We start from the raw sequence: 19,582 nt of genomic DNA, 5'->3' as shown, positions 1-19,582 counted from the left end.
TTTGTGCTAAAAGTGGTGATGTAAAAAGGGAGAAAATTAAAATCAATCAGGAATTAAGGACGAGCAGAGTCATCCACAGGAGGTCTTGCATGTTAGCACCCTTCATAGGAAGGAAGTGGCCGAGCAAAGTGCAATATGGGCCACAATAGTGATCTTCAGTCATTACATGAAGTTTTGATAGTTTTAAGAGAGTGATTCCTATGAAAAATGTCAATCACTTAAGAAAGGTGAACTAATTTTTTCTTGAAGTGATAGTCATGTGTTAGCCAGCTTCTTTTCATTATCATAATCTTTTATGAACCTCAATGAACTCTTAGCTGCTAACAAAGACATTTAGATTGTTTTTCATGGACATCGTAATCAACTAAATGCAATTTGCCAAGTTATAAATTCTTATTACTTTGGGTTTGACATTGTGAAAAGTGGTCGAACTGCCTTGTTGGTTTACCAAAATGTAATTATGAAATTCATCTACTAAACTCATTTCTTGGACTCAATTCCTTTCAATTTGGAAAATGAAAATAATTGATTTCAAGGATATTTTGAACTGGTCAAACTTCCTCTAGAGAGACTCCATTTGGATTTTGTTGGTAATAACACAATTTTTCACCTATGATAGACCTATGAAGGGAAAAGTGCTCTATTGATATCAAATAAAAGTTATACTGAAAGTGAAGATCCTGATTTCTAAGGAAAATTGGTCTGTGTGAGTTTCCTTGTGGGTGTTTGTCGGATGTGCTTCTTTCAATTCACTGGAGCAAGCAATATAAGCAATATATTTTTTGAATTCACTAGGATCATGTTGGTGTTCTGTGTGAGGTTTTGTATTAAGTTTCACTGGATGAAAGGGTGTGGCATATGTGTGTGATCAATATTCAAAAACGAAAAAAAAAAAAAAAATGCTAGCCCAAAGCAGTTCTAATCTTTTAGAGAGAGTGTTGAGATCTTCCTTACCATCGTTAGTGGGGGAAACTGTAATTACTTCTTTTATTTCTAATATATTTTTTTTCTTGATGAAGAAGGTGCGACCAATCTTTCTACCATTTCACTGGACTACATTGGAAATTACCGTCATCCCATATTTTTCTTAATTCTTTTCTTTATTTGAATTATCTGAGTTTCGTTTTCTTAATTCTCTTGATCAAGGATTTTTTTGCTCTCTCATTCCTTTTAGCTTTCGTCCATGGAGGTCTCCCCATTCCTTGTTTTTTTTATAATATATGTTCTTGGGATCTCTCCATTCACTTTCTTTCGATTTTCTTCCCTTTCTTCGTTTACTTCTTCTTTTTTCAATCTAGTTCTTTTTTTGTTTTTTCCCCGGTGCGAGATGGAGCTTGAGTGTTTTTTCCCCGGTGTATTTTCTTTGGAAAAAACTTTAGTGTTGTCAAATTGGGCCTTTGGCTTAATGGCTACATAGTGGAGTGGGGGGGGGGTGGTGGTTGTGTCTAGGGTGTTAAGTGTGAGGTTTTGTATTAAGTCTCATTGGAGGAAAGGGTGTAGCATATGTGTGTGATCAACATTCAAAAACAAAAAACAAAAAGTTGTTGGGTAGTTAGTGTAAGGGGTATTGGTAGCAACAAATCTGCCCCTAGTAACACATTGTTTATTGTTGTCATTGACTCGATGACAAGTTAAAAGTAAGTTTTGTTGCAGAAAGAGGCAATGTTCTTACTTGTTTCTTCTATTGTTAGTAAAAGCATCATTGTCCAAGGTAATCTATTTTCCCTAGTGGTAGTGGTTTTTGCTTTTTGGGATGGTCATTCAGGATAATTAGGGGGAGACTTATTTTTTAATTCTTTGGTTTGTTACATGTTGTCTTCCACCTCTCCTACTCAATGTCTGGGTCATACACCTCAAACTTGAATCCATGTACTTATAGTGGATTTTGTTAAGCTTCTGTTCAAACTTGTTGTTTCTAGATTCTTATTTGGATCTGTCAAGCTTCTGTTCAAACTTGTTGTTTCTAAATTCTTATTTGGTTTATGACAAGCTTCTGTTCAAAGAAACTAGTCATAAATTGTATCACTTGAATGCATGACAATGGACAAAAGAGACTAAAACTTAAGAGCATTTTGAAGAGTTTATTTTTTTTTTTTACAGTAAAATGAGGATATTGTCATAAGGAAATTAAAATCCTTGACATTACTTGATTCAGAGTGCAGTTCTATCAATAGGAGAGAAAGGAGTAATGGTCATAAGGTGTAGTTGTCTGAAGGTTGTGATGAGATAGTTTAAGATAGGAGGAATCTTTGTTGTTCTCAGGCATAAGTGATAAGGTTGTTAGCTAATATGGAGTAGTTCTTATAAGCATGTTACCAATTTTATGTATTTGACTAGGTTGGTAGGTGGTTTTTTTTTTTATCTATACACGTTCAAATAAGTACATGTATTGGGTTCAATTATCACTAGGATATGGGGCCAGCATTCAATGAGAAAAAAAATCCTAAGGTGTTCAACAGGAAAGCTGATTCTTCATTGTTTTCTTTTTATGACAATGCAATAGTTATTGTTCCCTTTTTTTTTTCTCTGTGTTGCTTATCTTCTTCTCTTCTTCTTTTGCTTTAATGTTTTTTATGCAGAAAGGAGTGCCCAAACTTGTTCAGGGGTGTGATTCCATGTGTGGCCGATCGAATACAGCTTTTCTATGTGGCTGTTTTGTTTCTCGGAATCAACTCCCAACTCAAAAAACTTATTGGCACAAGCTTTGTTATTGTTGTAAAGTCAGAATTAGTGCAATTCTTCTTTGTTAATGGGAATGAAGGCAATTTTTATTCATATTAAGCTTTTTACTTCGAGTATGGATTCACTATAGCGATTTAGTATTGTGTTGCAAGAACATGCAGTTTTAAACCTTTTTTGAGGGGACCAAATTCGTAGGTTAGTATTAGATGATGCAAGCGCTACTGGCAACGACGTCGAGTTCATGTTAACGTTACTTGTTCATTCTTTGTTTGTTTGACCTGCATCCGACCTCTTTTCTGCCTCTCCGGTTGTTCTATCTGAAGCAAGGATGAACAGCAGAGGACTCATTTGACCTACAGTTACACTAGTTTAGCGATTAAAATGAAAAATCAGTTTTCAAAATCATTAAAGCTTGAGTTTAAAATAAACCGATTGTTTGTCTCCGTCCCGTAGGCACCATGGATGTGAGTTAGGCACTAGTTCAAGTGAATTCACTGTCACTCATGTTTCACTCGTCACTCATTGCTCCAACGATCCCAGAAAGCCAAAATTGTTGTGGTAAAAAGACTTATGGAGGAGGATGTGGTTGGTACAGGTGTTGAACTTCACAAATACTCTATGTCCATGGATTTTCCTCCCTTTCTTTCCCATCTTTCCTTCCATTGAATTCTGTTTTTGTTTTCTTCTTGCTCTTTTGTTAATCTCTATTCCATCTCTTATCTTTATCTTTGAACCCACCATGAAAGGAAGGAAGCCAAATGCGGTGTCTCTCATCCTCATTTTTCTCTATAGGAAATCGTTGTAAAATGATAGTTCTAACTTTTTAGAGAGGAATTTGTGTGAGTGAGGTAGTTGAGTTCTTTCTATGCGTCGCAAGAAATTGGTCTCAACCCCTGGTGTTGTCGCTTCCTTCTCCTGAAAGGCTAAAACTGTTTGTGAAATTGAGTCCAAAGCCCATCATAAATTGATTAGCCAACTTAGGAAACTTCTTTCCCAACTAATAAACCTAAGATCTTTATACTCATTAATCCATGTGAGACCACTTCATTTTCTCTCAATCTTAATTTATTCCGTTGTTATTTTCTTTTTCTTGTTATCATTTTCATTTCTCATGTTTTTCTTTTCTCACCAAATGCAGAACTCCAGTGTTGTATTTCTTTCTTCCCCTTCCTACGTTCTACTTTTTTGTCTTCTCCATCGTCTAATGTTTCTTTTTCTTTTTTTTCTCTTATCTCTGTTTTCTTCCTCGAGATACTTCGTCCAGTTCTTTTTTCTTTCTTGACGAAGACTAAAAGACCAATCCTCTCTATCTCTTTGTTGTGATGGCTCGAAGGGTAAAATTATGCTGGCCCAAAGAAATTCTAATATTTTAGATAGTGTGTAGGAGAGAAGAAGTGTTGAGATCTTCTTTACCATCGTTGGTGGGGGAAACCTTAATTACTTCTTTTATTTCTAATCTTTTCTCTTCTGGATGAAGAAGATACGACCAATCTTTCTACCATTTCATTTACTACATTGGAAATCACCATCATCCCATTTTTTTTTATTCTTTTCTTTCTTTGAATTCTCTGAGTTTCATTTTCTTAATTCTCTTCCCCAAGGATTTTTTTGTTCCCTCATTCAAAGCTTTTGTCCATCGAGGTCTCCCCTTTCCCTCTTTTTTTATATATTTTCTTATTGTCTCTCTCTCTCTTTCTCTCAATTTATCTTCCCTTTCTTCGCTCTATTTCTTTCTTCCCGTTCTTGTTCACTTCCTTGGTACAATGATGAAAGGGAAGAAGCGATGTAAGGAGAGGAAGGAGGACATTTTTAAAAAAAAAAAAAAAAAAAAAAAAACTTTCCTTGAAAAATGGTCCAAGTGTTTGACAATGACTTATGAGCTTTAATCGACCTATAAATAATTAAAAAAAGATAATTAAAAAAAAGATAATTAAAAGTTATAAATTTAATTTATCAAAATATTATATTAATTAAAATTCTCTCTGTACTTTCAATTGTACATACGAACACAAAAAGTATTTACAGTTCACCGCCCCTACCAATTCTACTCTACTAATTTTCTTGTGTGAAAACATTAGTTGGAAACTTTAACCTTGCAAAAGCAAAATTGTACTCTTTTTCACCTTCACTTTAGATGAATACAATAAAAGGGGATAATCCCTTCTTAGAGTACTCCAACACCAATGAAAAGAAAATAAAAGTGAGGGAAGGAAACCCCCTTTTGCCTTTTTATTTTTTTTAAAGAAAATGAAATTGGTACAAGTCGTCAAGCTCAAGCACGATCGAATCCAACTTGAGGTATTAATTTTTATTCTGTAAGAGACTAAGAGTAATGCACCCTTGTCCTTTAGTTAGATAAAACCCAATTCACTGGTTATTTAACTGAATTGAAAAGATGATTACAAACACTTTATATAAAATAATCTTAATATTTAAATTATTTTTATTTGTAGATATTAGAATTTTCTCTTTCACTGAGAACTGTTTACATTTATCTCTCAATAAACTCTTCACTCAAGAAAAATACTACCTAGTTACCAATTCCTTTATTAATAATTAAATTTAAATTATTATAAAGAAATAAACATAACCACATAAAAGACATCCCCCCGGGCGATCAACGGGTTAGGTTTTATAGGGAACAAAGATGCAACTTAAAAAATTTGGGAACTAAGCCCTTTTATTTTTGTAGGATAGAGATATGATGAAGGGGGTAAATCCTCTTCTTCCCTCTCCCAATTCAAAAAATGAAAACTTTTTATAAGCTCAAACTTAGGTCCATGTAGATTATTCATGTAACTTTGGTAAAATTATTCATTCATTAAAGTCTAGGCCATCCCAAAGATAAGTTTCGAAACTGAGTTCTTGAGACTGATATGGTCTTCAAAAATCCAACCTGAGTCCAATGGGTAATTTTGTATCACAATATTTACAAATAGATTTCATACCAATATCATTTAGCATTGTTGACAAAATACTACGGAAGCAACAAATTATCATTTTCACATACAATGACTAAAGACCAAGTCCCCATCAAAATTTCCTACCACACCGAAGCAACAAATTTTGGACCTGGAGAACTCAAAGAGAGACTATATCGTCAAATTACCAGAACTCGATACACATTAGTTATGTTCAATCTCCATATCCTCTAGTTCCTTACCGGCTTTGAAGTCCACAACAGCCTTGTCAAAGGTGGTTCTCACATGCTGGCACATCACCATGAGATCCTGGAGTGCATTCTTCAGTACTTCTTTGGCAGGTTCACCTAAATGGAGTCACCAAGAAAGAAAGAAAAAACCGTCACAGACCCCTTTTTAACACTGAACAATCTATGAGCAGGTGGATACTTGCTCAAAAGGAATTTACAAATCTGACCCCATTGGCTGACTTAGCATCACCAGCTCTTGAAGACTTGCTACAATCAGGTAGACATTCAGAAAAAAACATATTTCACCAAGAATTTCAGTGGAATATTGTTTAATACTGAAATGCTTTCTAATATTGCTGTACGAACAGAATATGATTCTTCATTCCTGTTCATAGTGCATTTTGTAAAATAATTGGAGTTACTTTTCCAGCAAATTTGTAAATTACTGTTCCAGAAGACTCTGGAGAACAGCTTGTTTTATGGTTCCTAAAATTCAGAATCATATGAATCTGATTATGTCACATGAGGTACAACAAATAAGAAAAGCAAACAAAAATTGAGTTTTTTTTCCTCACAGCTAAGATGAGAAAGTAGGTGACACAGTGGATATTAGATTCTGAAGGATTTTGAGACGGTGCAAGCTAGCAATCCCCAATTTAAGTAACAGTAAAAATTGCTTGGCCAGAATATTGAGAACAAATAAGTAATAGAGATGAAAAATCAATTTCAGAGTAGGTTGCTACTGTCAAATATCCCATGCTGGTAAAAGCTCTATCAAAAGCATGAGAAAGGGACCATCATCCCAAGAAAAATATCAGAATGCAGGGATAAGAGTCAAGGGATGCGTGATTTTGCAGTTCCATTCCAGAATCAAACAACATAGTACATGTTTGGAATTATAAGCAATATATTAAGGTCATGGTAGAATCTTACTTAAATATGAAAGTAGCAGGTTCTTTAAAATAAGAAATAAGACACACAGTAGTGAGCTGGCATACCAGTAGTCTGAACTCTGATGTTAACTCTGTTGTCAGAAGGATGAGGAATGCTATATCCACAAGATGCAACCAGTGGACTGTTCACAGAGAATATTAAAAAAATGAACTGGATTGAGCAGAGAAACTGTATGAAACATACACTCCACAGACAAATAGCCAATTATTGTTACTTCAATAACAAAAATAATAGAAAAAAATAATGAATAGTACACACATTAAAGGATAGCAGGGGAAGTCAAGAGTTTTTAAGGCAAAGACCTCGTATTGGCTGAATTTTTAAGTTGTGAAGCTCCCCCATGAATCCTCTATCCAAATGGAAATTCAGATAAATTCCAAACCATTGCAGAGTGTTTGTAGCCCAGAGGGAGAAATTAGTGAGAAAATCAGAGAGTTATATCAAAGAAAAACTCAGGATACCCTTCCTTTACCCTCCTAGATCTAAGGGTTTCAGCATTAAGCAAAAATAATTTATGCAAATCAAAGTATCTAAATCTTGTAAAATTTCAAATTGGATTAAAAAATTGGAGACTCCAAGTGAGTCTCATAAATATGGTTTGAGATAAAAACTCTTCCATATGCTTTCTGTGGAAATTGTATTTGAGAGAAAACAGAAAATCAAAGAACTGTTTTCTTTTTCAACAGAGGGGTCTATCTAGAGTATTTCCAAAGAAGAAGATTAGGTTTCCATGTGACTGCCCCTGATAGAATGTCTATTTGCATCACCTCACCAGAGTCGTCAACAATAGCAGTATAATCAAATATTTATCTGCTGTAGAATACAATTTTAAATGATGGACAACCATAACTGCAAAAAGAAAAGGCTTGACTAGCCAAAAGATTTAAAATAACATGATGGTATTTTCTTCATTTTCAGAACCAAAATCCCTAAAGCAAGGGCAAATATCATTATTTCTGTTGCCTCTAACAACTTTATGCAACTTCATCAAGATAACTCTAAAAGAACCCTTATTTGAATAAGAACTTTTGGAAGAGGTCAGGAAGAGATTATCTGTCAGATTAATCTAGTTGTCATTTCCATTCTGTAATAAGGGTATATTTCTAATCTTGTGTGTTTCAACATTTATATATGATCAATTTTCTGTCCTTTAACTTGAAGGTACCCAAGAAGCAGAAGGGTACTCCTTGTCTTGGCCAAATACCATTCTCACTTCCCCTGTCTCATATTCTTCTCGCACACTTCTCTTCCAACCTTAATTATTAAGTTATTTTATCTTTTTTTTCTTTTGCTTCCACATTATTCTTTACTTTTTACATGAGCAATAAACTGAATCATTCTTTTTGAAACACTCACGCATACATTCTTCTTTGAAATACTCTGAAACTTGAAATCCGGATTATAATAAAGTAAATAATACTGGTAATGAAATAGTTATAGTTCTAGTAGAAATAAATCCTTTCCAAACAAATTCTGTTGTTTAAAAAAATAAAACGGAGATTTTCTGTAAGATTAATTACAAATAATGGTATTAGCAATCTGAAATACCGGGACAGATGTGGATTCATGCAGTCAAACCTATTGCAACAAGCCTCCGGTAGATGATGATAATGATGATTAAAAAATCTGTGATCAAGGACTATGATAGACTGCAAAAACTTACTGCTTCTAAATGAGAGAGGAGATGAATAGCCAAACGAAAATTCACAGAGAAGCAGGCTAACTTCAAATTGCATACATGAAGCACCACCATGGAACACTTTAGTCATAGAACATATGAACTAAGATGTTTAAAGAGTAAACTGAGGTCAAGCACTAGCTTTATTTCCTCAGACATAACCACAAAGAACCAAACAGGAATGATTTTATATTTAGTGGGTTAGAAGTCTGATATACTGTTAGCAGTTGACTTGGTGGGTTAGTTCAGATAGTATGCTTTTTTTATTTTATTTTTTTATTTTTATGAAATGCAAATTTTATTAAGAGAAACAAAAGGAGCTAACTCTTGACAACAAGAGATTCCAAGAAGGCTCCTTGATTGGCTAGAGCATCAGCCACAAAATTTGCTGATCTCGGAATAAGAGACCAGAAACACTCCAAGAGATTTACAATATCCAAAACTTCAAAAAAAGCATCCCAGTGACACCACGGAGGAGTAGAGGCATGCTGGCACCAACCGATTACCACCTTAGAGTCTCCCTGGATCAGGACAGGTCTGGAGTAATGATCACGAAAAACACGAAGCCCATTGAGGAGGCTTTGGAGTTCAGCCGTTGTGGATTCTGCAATACCAAGGGGCCCAGAGAAAGAGACGATCTGGTTCCCAAGAGAGTCCCAGATCATGCCACCAAACCCAGCTACGCCAGGGTTACCAAGAGAAGAGCCATCGAAATTCAGCTTAAGGACTCTAGCAGGAGGCGGGGTCCATTCGCATATGACAGGAGGCTTCAAGAAGAGGTGGAGCTGGGCTAAGCTTCTCCAATTATCCCTGATGGATGTTGCAGAGAACGGGGAGAAGGTCTTTCTTGAGTGAAGCCAAGTAGCAATATTGCCCGAGATGGTTTCAATAACTCTATCTTGAGTGAATCTTCGTTGATTTCGCTCCAACCAAAGACCCCACAGGATGAATGCGGATATAGCAGAGATAAGAGTTCCAACAAGCACATTTCCTTGATGAATGTTTTTTTATTTTTTTTTATAAAGATATATTTATATAAACAAGAGAAATTATAGGAGAGGGAGAAGATCCATGACAACCAGGGATTGTAGGGTAGATCCTTGCTTGGCAAGCACATCTGCTGCCGAATTTGCTGATCTCGAAAATTTCTTTTCTTCCTGTGAATTCTCTGAGTTTCGTTTTCTTAATTCTCTTGACCAAGGATTTTTCTGCTCCCTCATTCCTTTTAGCTTTCGTCCATGGAGGTCTCCCCATTCCTTGTTTTTTTTTTTTATAATATATTTTCTTATTGTCTCTCTCCTTTCGCTTTCTTTCGATTTTCTTCCCTTTCTTTGTTTACATCTTCTTTTTTCAGTCTAGTTCTTGTTTTTTTTTTTCTCCGGTGCAAGATGGAGCTTGAGCGCTTTGTTTCTTTCTTCCCTCCCTTGTTCTCTTCCTCGGTATAATGATGAAAAAAGGAGATGAAAGGGGAGGTCATCTTGTCCAAGTGATTGGCAATGGCCTAAGAGTTTTAATCGACCCATAAATAATTAATAAAAAAGTCAAGTAAAAGTTCTAAAATTTTAATTTATCAAAATATTTTATTAATGAAAATTATATCGGCACTTTCTATTATACATACTAACACAAAAAAAGTATTTTGCATTGTATTTTTTATTACAAACACTAACACAGAAAAGTAGACGTGCGCGCCGCCCCTACCAATTCTATTCTACTAATTTTCTTGTATGAAAATATTAGTTGGAAACTTAACCTAACAAAAGTTAAATTATACTCTTTTTCACTTTTTAACTTTAGATGAATACAATAAAAGGGGAGGGATCCCAAGTTCCCAACCCTCCTTAGAGTACTCCAACACCAATGAAATGAAATTAAAGCGAGGGAAGGAAAATTTCTTTTGCCTTTTTAAAAAAAAAATGGATAAGAGTTGAGTTGAGCTCCAAGTTAAGCTTGATAATCGGTACAAGTCGTCAGGCTCAATCATGATCGAAACCAGCTCGCAAAAGTGGATCTCATTCTCTTCTCGGCGTTCTCGGTCTTCCATCTCCCTCTCCCTCTCGCTCATTATTAATTCGGTTCATTATCGAGCACTTTTGTTTAATTATTCTATTTTTACCATTAATTAAGCTAATAATTTTATTTTTTGTGGAAATATTTTATTAATTTATACTACTTACAATCTATCTGAAGTTATTAATAAAATATTATATTATATTTATTTATAATATTCTCTCTTTTTTTACAAAATGAAATTAACTATTTAAAAGTGGTAATTAAAATATTGTTAAAGTAAGCAATTGATCAAGTATTTTTTTTATTATTCAATTTTTATCAGTAAATAAACTATTGATGATTAATTTTGTGGAGATATTATATTAATTAATTAATTATATTTATTAATTTTATTAATGTATTAAATTATTTATTTAAGAGTAGTAATTAAAATATTGTTAAAGTAAGTAATTGATCATGTATTTTTGTTTAATTATTCTAATTTTTATCATTAATTAAACTAACGATTTTTAATTTTGAGGAAATAATTTATTAATTTATACTACATAAAAATTATCTTATGCTTTTACTAAAATATTATATGTATTTATTATACTAATTATTCTGTTTTTTATATTAATTTTTTTTTTTGAGCAACTATATTAATTAATTAATTTTATTTATTAATTTTATTACTGTATAAAATTATTGATTTAAGAGTGGTAATTAAAATATTGTTAAAGCAAGTAATTGATCATGTATTTTTGTTTAATTATTCTAATTTTTATCATTAATTCAACTAACGATTTTTAATTTTTTGGAAATAATTCATTAATTTATACTACATAAAAATTATCTTATGATTTTACTAAATTATTATATGTATTTATTATACTAATTATTTTTATAACAATATTAAATTTGTGATTTAAGAGTGGCAATTAAAATATTGTTAACGTAAACAATTGATCAAGTATTTATGTTTAATTATTCTGTTTTTTGACATTAGTTAAACTAATTTTTTTTGGAAATATATTTTGAATTAAGTCTACGTAAAATATATCTTATATAAAATATTATACTATATTTATTTTTTATTTATCTATTTTTATAATTAATTATTGCACCAGTTAATTGTCATATGTAATTATTGTATTAATTTAGACTAAACAAAATCTATCTTAATTTATTAATAGAATATTTTATTTAATTAATTAGTATATTAATATATCTTAATACTACATTAAATTACTAGTTAGGGTAGTAACCATGATTGTTTTGGTTAAATATTTGTTTAAGTATATTATAAAAAAGTATCTCGTTCTCTTACTACACTACAATTTTGATTTTGGGCACTAACACAGGCAACCATTCTAACACTAAGAAGTGACTCACTCTCACTTTCACTTGCACTAGGTACGTGCATTAACCCCCCCCCCCCCCCCCAAGAGTGATGCACCCTGTACTTGTTAAAACATTAAATTATTTGCACTCACCATCTTTGTACCTCAACTAACCGAACACCTTTTAAATTGTTTACTCCGATCTTATCCCGAACCTTTCGTTAGATAAAACCTAGTTCACAGGTTTTTTAACTGATTGAAAAGATGATTACAAACACATTATGTAAAATAATGTTAATATTTAAATTATTTTTATTTGTAGATATTAGAATTTTCTCTTACACTCAGAACTGTTTACATTTATCTCTCAATAAACTCTTCACTCAAGAAAAATACTACCTAGTTACCAATTCCTTTATTAATAATTAAATTTAAATTACTATAAAGAAATAAACATAACCACATAAAAGACATCCCCCGCCTTCGAAGTAGGGGCGGGGTGATCATCAGGTTGGGAACGAGATGGAACTTGAAAAATTAGGCCGTTCATTTTTATAAGATAGAGATATGTCATAGTGGTCCCCGCCTATTCGAAAATGAGAACCTTTTTTATAAGTTCAAACTTGGGTCCTTATACATTATTCATGTAACTTTGGTAAAATTATTCATTCATTCATTATAGTAATTACGTAATATTAATTACTTATTGACATATAAGGGTTTAGTAATAGTGAATGGATTTAGGGTTTATGTAGTTAGTAGCTGAGTTATAAGAAATAAATAAGATTTTACATTCAAACATAATTGGTTTAAGAAAATAATTTATTAATGATTAATGATTACTAGCTAAGTATCAATGGTTAATAATAATAAAAATATTTAAGATGCATAATCAGAAATAATTGTAATCGTATTATTATAATTATAATAATAACGATAAAATCAATTAACTGCCTCCAGAATCTTTCAAATAAAAACTTCAATTCAGACCAAAGATAAGCTTTCTGATTTGGTTATGGCTAAGCTTCACTCACCGTAACCGTAAACTATAAAAAACTGTTGATTCACCGAGATTAGGCACGTTTTGGAAGATGGAGAGAGGAACGAAACGGAAAGCAGAAGCAGAATCTAGTTTGCCGCCAATGTCCTTTCCTGTGCCAGTGGGCTTCAGATTCAACCCCACTGACGTCGAACTGGTTACCCATTTCTTGTCGATGATGCTTCGATCCGAGAATGTGTCTGATTCTCCCATCCACCGTGCTAGCGTTTACGCCTTCCATCCCCAGAAGCTCACAGGTACCCTGTTTTTTTTTTCTTATTTTTCTTTTCCTTTTAGCTCTCTACTCTCGCCTTCTTCAAAGCCTTCAAGTTTATGTTCAGCGATCATCCATCTCTGTATAATGAAGTTCGATGCGTCTATGTTTTTTCTTCTTCCTCCCATCTCTATCTATGTTTTCCGTGCGTCTTATCCTAACTCGTGCTATAATTTTACAGAAACATACGCTCCTGCTAGGGAGAAGGTTTGGTATTTTTTCACTCCGAGGGAGGCCAAGCATCCTAACGGAAGACGGCCGAATCGAAAGGCGGACAATGGTTACTGGAAGGCCAGTGGCTCCTTCGAAAAGATCACTCACCAGGGCCGAGTAGTCGGCAACAAGAGGACGCTCGTCTTCCACCAGCTGCAGGGAGACTCTAAACCCAAGAATGCCAAGAAGACCGATTGGATAATGCACGAATACGTCTCCGACGAACAACATTTTCATGACGGACCCAGCAAGGTAGCTTTGGATTTTAACTTTAGGTCGCCCTGATTTTGTTTTCTCGTTTAATTCTGGCTTACCTTGGTTTAGGTTTAAGAATTAAGATACGCATGCATCATCTTTTCTCCTTCAATTCTGAGTTACCTATTTGGCTTCTATGTATAATTCTCTTTTTAAGTACTGATCATCCTTTTATTTATTGGCAACAGACGCACTTCAATTCCTGGGCCTTATGCAGAATTCGTTCCCACTGTGGGAAAGGGAAACATAGTGCAACTGATTTGGACACAGCGCATGGCATTGGAACATCGCAACAGCTTGATGGTCCGGCTTTGATCACTCCTTCGGGGCCAAGACAGACTTCCTCCCCTGATGACATCGTGAGCAGCGCTACGACTGCATCATATTTATCTAAAGACTCGCCAACGGATACGGCAAATTGCTCAGGAAAGATGCAAGAATCATCTGTTGTTATCGAGTATTATGAGCCATCTGAAGATCACTTTGCTGATCAGCTTTGGGATTACCATGACATTGGAACATCGCAACAGTTTGATGGTCAGATCAGTTATTCGGTGCCTTCCTCCCATGATAACCTCCTGTGCAGCACCACGAGTGTGTCATATTTCTCTACACACTCGCCAACGGATACAGCTAGATGCTCAGGAAAGATGCAAGAATCATGTGTTGTTATCGAGAATTATGAGCCCTCTGATGATCACTTTGCTGATCAGCTTTGGGATTGCGACTTCATGGTGCCTGCACCAGCTGATCTACCTTCAGATGGGAACCATATGCCACTGTTTTGATTTGGTTCATTCCTGAATTTGGTCATTGTTTTCTTGCGTGAATTATGTGATCTTTAAAGTGGTGCTTCAAGTGTTACTGTTAAATGGAACTTTATTGCCAATAATCCTTTTGGAGGTTACGTTGATCTATCAGATTTTTTAATGGTGGTTCCTGGGTCTTTATCTGAGTAGTTCTTTTCCTACATGTGTATTTGTTATGGCTTCAAAGTGAAATTGGGCCAATATAATTGATAAATAAACCATCTACTAGGTATACGCCCCAGGAATTTCAATTGCGCTTATATTCATCACTGTAGGAATGGGGTTCAAGCTTTCCCTAGCCCCTTTTCATCAATGGACTCCTGACGTATACGAAGGAGTGCGGTTCGTTCGACAAATTCTTACCTCTATATCTATCGAGATGTTTGGATTTTTCAAAACTCCATGGACATGCAGAAGAGAAATGCTATCCCCACTCGGACCAAGACATAACTTTTACCAAAAGTTTATTATGATCTTTTTGTTCAAATAACAATTAAGGTGAAACAGGGTCAGGAACAACGAATATCTTTATGATAAACAGATCCATTTTCGTTATTACGGGTAGTTCCTACAAAGGATCGGACTAATGCCGTATACAATACTTGAATTATCGATGTAGATGCTACATGGTTGGTTCTCATCCTTTTGTCGACGGATGCCCCTATTACACTCGTAGTCTCTGAACTATCTGACTTTATTGAAGCTATACATCGTTGATGCATATGCATTCCATCTTCCTGAAGTGCCAGATTTCATAACGGAAGAAGTGGACGCCTCCGTCTAATTTAATGGATGTGAGTGAGTCACACTCCTTGCCTTCCAAAGGTGCCAGACGCAGGAGAGCGACGACCCGGGAGCGGATTCCCCACCGGCAGGGGGACAGGAGACGGCCATCTCGAGGCACATCACGACCTACAGGCAACACCGGCGAGACCCAGTTTGGCAATGCGGCCTCTAGATGTAATGAAAAAAGAATCTTTTGACTTTTTTCGCATCCATGAAATCAGATAAATGGGAAATGAATTATCCAGAAATGGATTGGAAAAAGAAATTCAATTATATTATTCAGGACTCAAAATAAAAGTCAAGTCACGCCTTCTCAAAGCCATCTCTGTATAGGGTTTTTTCTACTTCCTCCCATCTCTATCTATGTTTTCCGTGCGTCGGCCAGAAACATACGCTCCTGCTAGGGAGAAGGTTTGGTATTTTTTCACTCCGAGGGAGGCCAAGCATCCTAACGGAAGACGGCTGAATCGAAAGGCGGACAATGGTTACTGGAAGGCCAGTGGCTCAAAATAAAAGTCAAGTCAGGCACTGACTTACTTCCACACTATGGATGTACTCAGAAAAGTGAAAGCAGGACATGAGACATCATCTTTCTTTCTCAATCGTATCCGTAGCTCCAGACTCCTAGGATTTTCTTTTATGCTTAACGAAAGTTAACGAAAGGAAAGAGGCCTCTGCGGATTTTATAGGCTGTTTACTATCAGCTTTCTTTTAGTCTCTCTCTCTCTCTTTCTCTAATGGGGAAAAATGTTGGTGAAAGGTTCGCTTCATCGTTGGAAGAGACGGACCAAAACGCGAACGGTTGGAAGAGATGAGGGAGAAAGACTCTTTACATGATAGAGTTGAAATGTTGGGGCCTGTTCCACATGCTCATATGCGGTATGTATGAATTACTAGACATATTTTTCAGAACAAGTATTTTTTCATGAAAATCCATCGCCTTTTGTTTCCCATATGATTACTTTACATTGAAATTGGAATTTTATTATCACAATTTCATGGCCTCTTTTCTGATGGCATGTTTATGGTGCCCTGTTTCTTTTCTAAAGTTTGAAATTTTTAACTATCATAATATAATCTTCTTATACAATCTGGTGCAACTGTCTACATCCCCTTTACTATGTTATGATATCATTCAGACCATTCAAAAGAAAAAAGGAACAAATAACATTCTGTCAGTAGTAAGTAGTAGAATTTTAGAAATCTACTTGGTGAATGCTATAGTAGTAAATCTGCTTTTAATTTAATTTCTTTTTTATGTGTGAAAACATCTTCTGGCCATTTTTTTGCTCTTTCTTTTCTATGAGATGTATTTCCATTCATGTGGCCTGTAGTTCATCGTCTTAGGCATTGGTTCAATGCTTGCGTCAGGTGTTTATAAATGGGAGATCTTAGGTTCAAAGCTCATTGTGCAGTGACCGTCATGCATGCTTCCATTTATCTACTTAGTTGTCTATGGTTCTCCAGTCTGTGAGGGTATTGGATCATGTTCTCTCCATTATCAGTTTTGGTTTTTTGTTCTTGTCAATCCACATTTTAAAAGCTTTTTTTCTTTTGCAATGTTTTCTGGTCTTTTGCTCTCTTTCTTGGTCTATAATGGTCGAGGCATGTAGCCAAAACTCGGTGGACATAAATTCTTTTTTTTTTTTTTTTTGTCTTTTGAGGGCCATGAACCAACACATAGATGGTTGCACTTTTAGGTTCAATTGACTTATCATCGGTTGTTTGTTATTATATGCAAACAGTTCATTTACACTTTCTGGTAACAAGGGTCTTCTTCTTGACTGACATGTTTTATAAAGAAAAAGAAAATACGAAGCAAGCTACTAATCTGTGCTAAAAAGGTGATAAAAAAAGGGAGAAAATTAAAATCAATCAAGAATTAGGGGCGAGCAAAGCCATCCACATGAAGTCGTGCATGTTAGTAGCCTTCATAGGAAGGAAGTGGCCGAGCAGAGTGCAATGTGGGCCACAGTAGTGACCTTCACTCACTACATGATGTTTTGATAGTTTTAAGAGAGTGATTCCTATTAAGAAAGTCAATCACTTGGGAAAGGTGAACTATTTTTTTCTTGAAGTGATAGTCATGTGTCAGCCAGCTTCTTTTCATTATCATAATCTTGTTTGAACTTGAACGTGAGATAAGTTGCCTAAAGAACATCAATTAACTCTCAACTGTTAATTAAAACATTCAGATTGTTATCCATGGACATCGTAATGCAATTTTGCCAATTTATAGTTCTTATTTCTTTGGGTCTTGCATTGTGAAAAGTGGTCGAACTGCCCTGCAGGTTCACCAAAATGTATCATGAAATTCATCTGTTGAACTCGTTTCTTGGACCAATTCCTTTCAATTTGGAAAATGAAGATAAGTGATTCCAAGGATGTTTTGAATTGGTTAGACGTCCACTATACAGACTCCACTTGGATTCTGTTTGTAATAATGCAATTTTTCACCTATGATAGACCTATTAAGGGAAAAGTGCTCTATTGATGTCAAATAAAAGCTGCATTGAAAGTGAAGTGAAGATCCTGATTTCTTAGGGAAATTGGTCTATATGAGTTTTCTTGTGGGTGTGTGCCGGATGTGCTTCTTTGAATTCACTAGAGCAAGCAATATAAGCAATATATTTTTTGAGCATATAGCTTTCTAAAGTTAATGAAGCTTTTAGTTTCTTACATTCTTTGAAAAACATTTGTTATGTGCTTCTTTGAATTCACTAGAGCAAGTAATATCAGCAATATATTTTTTTAAGTACGTAGCTTTCTAAAGGTAATGAAGCTTTTAGATTCTTACATTGTTTGGAAACATTTTTTTTTTTCATCATCCAACCAACATGTGGGCTTCACCCTTCTGTATTGGATGGCCAGGGGTTCGTACCACCCTTTTCTCTTGCATGTTAAATCATGCCTGATTTTTTTTGGAAAAAGGAGAGTTGATCATTCAGTATCTTTCCATCGTTTTGATAAATAGTGATTGTGAAAGATGAGTATGTAATTTCATTTTAAAATGTGTGATATGTGCATCATTCAGATACTAATTGTGCCTAGTTAACTTTGCAGTATGTTTTATTTCTGATGGAGAAATTAATTGGTTTTCTGTCATTTAACCAATGTGGCATCATCATGGACTTGGCATGGTAATTGCGATGTAGTCAGCCATGTCCGATGTGGATATTTTGAAATATGTCGTATAAAATTGTTCTTGTGCTCTCTCTTTATGTTTGCCATCTAGTGATGAGGAGTTAGTAATGATGGTCATGATGTTTATATTCGGAAGATTTTTTTTTTAATTTTTTTACTCCAATTCGTTAGTTCAGTTGGTGCTGCTTTCATTGAGTGTGGTAGTGGCATCTAGATCTTATTGCAAACATAATGCTATTTGAAAAATATGTATAAATATATATTTTGAACGCAAATAAGAATATGAAGCATTAGACCAAGGGGTTAACTGGTTACCTTAAACAGAGATGGGTGAGGCAATGTGTTTTTGAAAATGTCATTAAAAAAAAAAAAAAAAAGTTGTATGACTCATCAATCTCTGGAGATTGCTATTCTCATTTTTTTCTCGGCAAAGGTCTGAAGTTTAAACTTAAATTGGATACATAGTATTATTAAAAATCTGGCACTGAATTCTTAAATTATCAACTCACAGACACTGTGGAAGTTTCGAGTACTGCCTCTGCTAATTGAAGCTATTCATTCTACGGCCAAACTAGGATAACCCGTTCCTGTTTGTTCAACTCCAGCAGTTTGCGGAGAACATTTTACTCATTGCTAGTGGAATCTAAATATTGAAGGAAAAAAATTGTTTTTTCTTTATAGTTGTTTTTCAAAGGTACAGACTCATGATCATCACTGTCAATGGCCAAGCCTGATTTTTGTTGAAGTTATATTTATATGTTTTATGATGGGGAGATAATTTATTGCATAAAAGAGGGACAACATAAAATAATCAAGCTGCAAACAAAAGTAGCTGGCTTTGAGAGGCACTAATGATGCTCTTTAACCTTACATTGTTTCAGGTGTATTTTCTTTGGAAAAAGTTGCAGTGTTGTCAGATTGGGCCTTTGGCTTAATGGCTACATCGGGGTGTGGGGGGTGTTTTGTGTGAGGTTTTGTATTAAGTCTCACTGGAGGAAAGGGTGTAGCATATGAGTGTGATCAACGTTCAAAAAAAAAAAAAAAAAAGTTGTTGGGTTGTTATTGTAAGGGGTATTGGTAGCAACAAATTTGCCCCTGGTAACACATTGTTTATTGTTGTCACTGACTCGATGACAAGTTAAAAGGAAGCTTTGTTGCAGAAAGAGGCAACGTTCTTACTTGTTTCTTCTATTGTTAGTAAAAGCATCATTGTCTATTTTCCCTAGTGGAAGTGTTCTTTGCTTTGCAGGATGGTCATTCAG

At 34.8% G+C, this 19,582-nt stretch overlaps 1 protein-coding gene and 1 long non-coding RNA gene across 2 annotated transcripts; both read left to right on the top strand.

The window, feature by feature from the left end:
* The first annotated feature begins 12,891 nt into the window (after positions 1-12,891).
* On the top strand, positions 12,892-14,369 carry LOC137951239 (NAC transcription factor 32-like). Its single transcript, XM_068797826.1, has 3 exons — positions 12,892-13,096; positions 13,295-13,578; positions 13,770-14,369. The coding sequence occupies exons 1-3, from the start codon at positions 12,892-12,894 to the stop codon at positions 14,367-14,369; spliced, it is 1,089 nt and encodes a 362-aa protein (XP_068653927.1).
* Positions 14,370-15,155: 786 nt separating this feature from the next.
* On the top strand, positions 15,156-19,582 carry LOC137951653 (uncharacterized). The gene is made up of 3 exons (XR_011112152.1): positions 15,156-15,350; positions 15,937-16,055; positions 19,202-19,582. It is a non-coding gene; the product is annotated as an uncharacterized lncRNA (long non-coding RNA).

The sequence above is a fragment of the Aristolochia californica genome, unplaced genomic scaffold (assembly GCF_029961685.1).
Source record: "Aristolochia californica isolate CCGP_79_NKW_82.1479 unplaced genomic scaffold, dmAriCali1.0.hap1 SCAF_15, whole genome shotgun sequence".
Classification (NCBI taxonomy): domain Eukaryota; kingdom Viridiplantae; phylum Streptophyta; class Magnoliopsida; order Piperales; family Aristolochiaceae; genus Aristolochia; species Aristolochia californica.
Note: the sequence above shows the minus strand (reverse complement) of the source record. Positions and strands in the feature narration are given on the sequence as shown.

Bases quoted from the DNA above. Each gene is read 5' to 3' on its own strand.
- LOC137951239 (XM_068797826.1), top strand. From the start codon at position 12,892: ATGGAGAGAGGAACGAAACGGAAAGCAGAAGCAGAATCTAGTTTGCCG. The intron at 13,097-13,294 runs GTACCCTGTTTT...ATAATTTTACAG, and splicing joins CCATCCCCAGAAGCTCACAG to AAACATACGCTCCTGCTAGG. The intron at 13,579-13,769 runs GTAGCTTTGGAT...TATTGGCAACAG, and splicing joins TTCATGACGGACCCAGCAAG to ACGCACTTCAATTCCTGGGC.